Source organism: Mandrillus leucophaeus, unplaced genomic scaffold (assembly GCF_000951045.1).
Source record: "Mandrillus leucophaeus isolate KB7577 unplaced genomic scaffold, Mleu.le_1.0 Scaffold151, whole genome shotgun sequence".
Taxonomy (NCBI): Eukaryota; Metazoa; Chordata; class Mammalia; order Primates; family Cercopithecidae; genus Mandrillus; species Mandrillus leucophaeus.
Window position 1 is genome coordinate 1,172,309 of NW_012101488.1, and position 5,805 is coordinate 1,178,113.

The window sequence follows — 5,805 nt, forward strand, 5'->3', positions numbered from 1 at the left end:
CAGCCCCTCCTCCCTCAGACCCAGGAGTCCGGGCCCCCAGCCCCTCCTCCCTCAGACCCAGGAGTCCGGGCCCCCAGCCCCTCCTCCCTCAGACCTAGGAGTCTGGGCCCCAGCTCTTGTTGCACTGGGCACCTCTAGGCCAAGACCCCCTTTCTCCAACACAGGGTCCCACCAAGGCCCAGAGCCTGCAGGACCATGCCCATAGAACACTCCAGAACACTGGGACATGACCCTCCCAGGCCAGTGGGGTGTCCTTCCTGAAAGCTGGGGTGGCGCCGCAGAGCTCACCTGAGGAACAGGGCACAGGTGCTCTGGCCCAGCACATAGTCGGGGATTACATCGCCAAATTCCCAGGGCACGTTGCGCACGAACTTCAGTACGGGATTGCCCCTCTGGGGAGGGAGGAAGGGCAGAAGCCATCAATAGGGATGACCCTTGGCAACCACAGGGCCCTCCTCTACCTCTTCTCGCACCTCCTCCCTCCTCCCACCTCTTCCCACACCTCCTCCCTCCTCCCACCTGTGCCTGGGTCTTTTCCAGCTTCTCTCTCCTCCTCCCAACCCTGGACAGTCCCTGGTCCTCTGATCCAGGTTCCTCCCCTCCACTCCACTGGCACCAGGCCTTTCCTAAAGGGTCCCCGGGTCTGTCTCCAGCTCAACCCTCTCCCCCAGCCCCAGTCTGCGAGTCATGTGGTCCTGAACACCTCCTGCCCCTACGCCCGGCTAATTTTTGTATTTTTAGTAGAGACGAGGTTTCACCATGTTGGCCAGGCTGGTCTCGAACTCCTGACCTCAGGTGATCCGTCTGCCTCAGCCTCCCAAAGTGCTGGGATTACAGGCGTGAGCCACCGCACCTGGCCTCATTCAGTACATTTTAAGTAAATTAACAAGCCTGGGGTCAGGAAACAGAGCTGCACCAACACAGCCACAGCCCCAGCAAGAGCTGGGGCACTCTCAACCCACACACCGATGTTGAACGAATGAATAAATGAATGGTGAGAACAAAGTGGCTGGAACTCAGACCTCCTTCCACTGGAGTCATCCCTAGAACAGCGTTTCCCACTGAAAACCTCAAGGCTCCACTTCTCCGTCTCCCTCCTCACCTGCCGAGGGCTCACAATGATGCTGTTGGATTTTGCCCCCGGTTTCAGGGCCTGGTTGGGGGTCTCTCCTGCCAGGGGCTCTGACCCTGTGGGGCACGTGGCCCCAGCCCCTCCCGGAGGCTGTGAGATGGCATATTCAGCGTAGGTCTGAGGGGCCGCCTGGGCCGAGGTGTCCACAGTGGGAAGGCTCTGTGTGGATTTGAATAAGGGCTTGGCCTGTGGGGAGAAAGGGAGTTTGCAGGGGACCAGTTGGGGTGAGCAGGGGACATCCGAGGCCCTGTGAGTTCCTCTCCCCTTTCTTTTTCTTTTTCTTTTTTTTTTTTTTTCGAGAGAGTCTCATTCTGTCACCCAGGCTGGAGTGCAGTGGCACAATCTTGGCTCACTGCAACCTCCACCTCCCGGGTTCAAGCAATTATCCTGCCTCAGCTTCCCGAGTAGCTGGGATTACAGGTGCCCGCCACCACGCCCAGCTAATTTTCTTTTTTTTTGAGATGGAGTCTTGCTCTGTCACCACGGCTGGAGTGCAATGGCGTGATCTCGGCTCACTGCAACCTCCGCCTCCCAGGTTCAAGCGATTCTCCTGTCTCAGCCTCCCGAATAGCTGGGACTACAGGTGCGTACCACCATGCTGGCTAATTTTTGTATTTTTAGTAGAGAGGGGGTTTCAACATGTTGTCCAGGCTGATCTCGAACTCCCAACCTCAGGTGATCCGCCTGCCTCGGCCTCCCAAAGTGTTGGGATTACAAGTGTGAGCCACAGCACTTTACCCCTCTCCCCTCTTTAGGGCTGCCCATCTTCCTTCCTCTACTGTCCCTTCCAGAAGGCTGAGAGCTCAAAATCTGAATCCAGCCACTTCTGCCCCACTCCTCAGCCTCCACTCTGGTCCCAGCCAACAGTGTTTCACCCTTGGACCACTGAAGTCACTTCCTCACCAGCTCCTTGCCCACACTCTCACCCCCTGGAAGTCTGTCCCCTACACTAAATCTTTATGTCCTTCCTCTGCTCAGAGCTAGTGGGTGGCTCCTGCCTCAGAGCGAAAGTCAAAGCTGTCACCATCACCCAAAAGGCTGTAGATCTGTCCCTGATCCTTGCCTTAGAGACTACACCTTCTGCCACTTCTCCCTTGCTTTCTCTACTACAGCCCCACTGGACTTTGTGCTGCCCTTGAATGTGGCAGGCTCTCTCTGACCTCACAGTTTTGGCACTGGCTGTTCCCTCTACCCCAAATGTCTCTATGGCTCACTCCCTCACCTCTGTCACGTCTCTACCAAGATGTCACCTCCTCAGAGAGGCCCTCCCTTGAACTTCCTATCTAAAGTAGGAAGGGGCCAGGCACGGTGGCTCATGCCTGTAATCCTAGCACTTTGGGAGGCTGAGATGGACGGATCACTTGAGGTTCAAGACCAGCCTGACCAACATGGTGAAACTCTGTCTCTATTAAAAATACAAAAATTAGCCGGATGTGGTGGCACGCTCCTGTAATCCCAGTGGGGAGGCTGAGGCAGGAGAATCGCTTGAATCCGGGAGGCGGAGGCTGCAGTGAGCCGAGATGGTGCCAGTGCACTCCAGCCTGGGTGACAGAGCCAGACTGTCTCAAAATAATAAATAAATAAAATAAAGTAGGAAGGTCCTCTTCCCCATCACGCCCTATATCCTTAGCTCACTTTCCTTTTCTTCATAGCCAATGCTAATCACCAATCGATTGTTTTCCCTTGGGAAGGAGATTTCAATATTGCCAGGTCCTTCCATTTACCAAAATATGTCTAAAGTATAGATTTTAAGATTGCAAAACCTGGCAATTCTTAAACATGAGCAATAAATTCATGTCTTAAAAAATCAGGGTGCTGGCCTCATAAAACACATCAGGGGTTACCTGCTGAATGCCAGTGTCTGGCCTCTGCCTCAGCCCTCTCTTAGAACCAATCATCCATTTCACAGATGGGGAAACTGGGACCTGTGGAGGACCAAGGACTGCTTCCCCAAGTCGTCCGTGGCCCCCAAATCCACTAACCCACACCCTGGTCCCACAGGTCCCATCCTATTCTCTTCCTCCTCCTAACACCCGCCAGCCTCCCACGGGCCCCGCATCTCCTTGTCCTACCACTCCAGGAGGAACCTCATCCTCGTCGAGGGGTATCACAAATTTCCTCCTTGCTGGAGGCCCTGAGGGCTGGGGCACCCCCTCTTTGTCCTTCCCAGGGTCCATGTGGAATCTGAAAGGGAAGGTGCCAGGAGCAAGTGAGCCATCGGCGTCTACGTTCTCATCCCCCAGCAGGAACCCCCACTCATAGCCGTCCCCCACAAAACTCCCAGAGCCCCATAGCGTCAGGTCCCAAACACCCAGGGCCCGAGGCTCTATAACGCCCCGCCCCTTTGACCGCCACCTTCTGCTCGCCCCGCCCCTTACAAGTCCCATCGCTCCGCCTCTCGCCCCCACTGGATTCTATTGGCTCCGTCCCCACCGTCCCCCGACTTCCGTTCGCCCAGCCCCCGGGGCTACATCTGGACGCCCACCCCACGCCTGGCCTTGTCCATCTCTCAGACTCGGCAATGATTGGCTTCCGCGGTTGCCAATCTCCACCTGCAGTCCCGCCTCCCGCCCCCTCTGGTCCCGGCCTCACGGTTTCAGAGCCGCGAATTCAGTTGCTGGTCTTGGAGCCTCAAGGGAAAGACTGGAGAGGGACTGAGGCAGTCCACCGCCAGCACTGCCAGCGCGGCCCAGGGCTCGCCGCACTTCCGGCCTCTCTGGCCCCGCTCCCCAGGAGAGTAGAGCATAGAGCAGGGCGATCTCTATGCAACTCTCTATGGTCCTGGAGGACCGCGGAGTTCGTGGGAGGAGAGATACGTGGCCGCAGAGGATCTGGCTCCCAAATTTTTCAGTTCCAAAGCCCATACTGAGCGCTTCTGTGTGCCGGGAATCCTGGCAGGGCTCAGGGGAGAAGAGATCGCAGGAGATCCAACTTGGTCCCTCCTCTCAGTATGGAGAGACTTAAGTTTGAATCCCAACTCAGACATTGACTTGGCCTCAGTTTCCCCATTCATTCATTTATTCCACACCTATTCCCGCCATGCGCTTCCTCTCTTCCCGGTCCTGTGCGAGTCCGTGCTGGTGAAACAACAGTGACCAACGACAGCCCCGTGTTGTCCTCCCGGAGCTTACGGTTCAGTAAGGGACACAGACACGTTCCCAAACAGTGATGACTTAGAATGGGCAGATCTGGGATGGGAGATCCCGGGAGAGCCGTGGGGTGGGGGTCAGAGGGAGCGCCTGACTCAGCCGCCGAGTCCGGAAGGGCTTCCTGGAGGAAGGGACATCTGAGCAGAGGCCTGGCTGATGAGTTAGTATTAGTCACTTCCTGAAAGGATAGTATCACACTGTTCTAACTTGCAGCTCTCTGATTACTAAGGAAATGGAACGGTTTTTGTGAATGTATTGGTCTTATAAATTTTGTCTTCTGTGAATTGCTTGCTCATATTCCTTGTCCATTTTTTAAATGGGTTGTATGGCTTTTTTATTACTATTAATTTCTAGGGGTACTTTATGGATTCTGATTCTAATCCTTAGTTACCTATATTGCAAACATTTCCTCCTAGTTTCTACTTTGGGTTTTAACTTTAGTTATTTTTGGCACAGAAGTTATTTGTGTTTATGTACAACTATTTATCAATCTGTTCCGTTCTGACTTTTGCTTTTGGTGTGTTAAGAGCCCTGCCATAACCCAGGGTCATAATGATAAATCCTTTTTTTTTCTTTTTGAGACGGAGTTTCGCTCTTATTACCCAGGCTGGAGTGCAATGGTGCGATCTCAGTTCACTGCAACCTCCACCTCCCGGGTTCAAGCGAACCTCCTGCCTCTTTAGTAGCTGGGAATTACAGGCATGCGCCACCATGCCCGGCTAATTTTTTTTTTTTCTCTCCATTTTTAGTAGAGACGGGGTTTCACCATTTTGGCCGGGCTGGTATCGAACTCCTGACCTGAGTTGGTCCACCTGCCTCAGCCCCTCAAAGTGCTGAATTACAGGCGTAAACCACGGCGCACGGCCATAATGATACATTCTATCATTTCTTTGAGCTCCGTGTTGTGTTGTCCTCCCAGAGCTTATGTTTCAGTGAGGGACACAGACATCCTGCCAAACAGTGATGGCCTAGAACGAGCAGGTCATCTGGCTTTAATCTATGTAAGATTTATTTATTTATGTATTTGTTTATTTATTTATTTATTTTTTGAGATGGAATTTTGCTCTTGTTGCCCAGGCTGGAGTGCAATGGCGCAATCTAGGCTCACTGCAACCTCTGCTTCCCAGATTCAAGCGATTCTCCTGCCTCAGCCTCCCAAGTAGCTGGGATTGCAGGCGCCCGCCCAGCTAACTTTTGTATTTTCAGTAGAGACGGAGTTTCACCATGTTGGCCCGGCTGGTGTCGAACTCCTGACCTCAAGTGATCCACCCGCCTCTGCGTCCCAAAGTGCTGGGATTACAAGCATGAGCCACCGCGCCTGGCCAAGATTTTTTTGTTTTGTTTTGTTTTGTTTTGTTTTTGAGACGGAGTCTCGCGCTGTCGCTCAGGCTGGAGTGCAGTGACCGGATCTCAGCTCACTGCAAGCTCCGCCTCCTGGGTTTGCGCCATTCTCCTGCCTCAGCCTCCCGAGTAGCTGGGACTACAGGCGCCCGCCACCTCGCCCGGCTAGTTTTTTGTATTTTT

At 54.0% G+C, this 5,805-nt stretch overlaps 1 protein-coding gene across 5 annotated transcripts in view; it reads right to left on the bottom strand.

Annotated features, from left to right (window-relative positions):
* Positions 1–3,494, bottom strand: part of ERCC1 (excision repair cross-complementation group 1) — a 17,125-nt gene extending 13,631 nt beyond the window's left edge. For 4 of the 5 annotated variants that reach the window (XM_011975102.1, XM_011975101.1, XM_011975099.1 and 1 more), the window contains exons 1-3: positions 3,205–3,494; positions 1,103–1,318; positions 289–392 (exon numbers count right to left, since the gene is read on the bottom strand). In XM_011975102.1, coding sequence (XP_011830492.1) covers positions 289–392; positions 1,103–1,318; positions 3,205–3,309 — 425 coding nt within the window. In that variant the 5' untranslated portion in view covers positions 3,310–3,494. The remainder of the gene's footprint in view (positions 1–288; positions 393–1,102; positions 1,319–3,204) is intronic. The other variant, XM_011975103.1, reaches the window with a different exon arrangement.
* Positions 3,495–5,805: the final 2,311 nt, after the last annotated feature.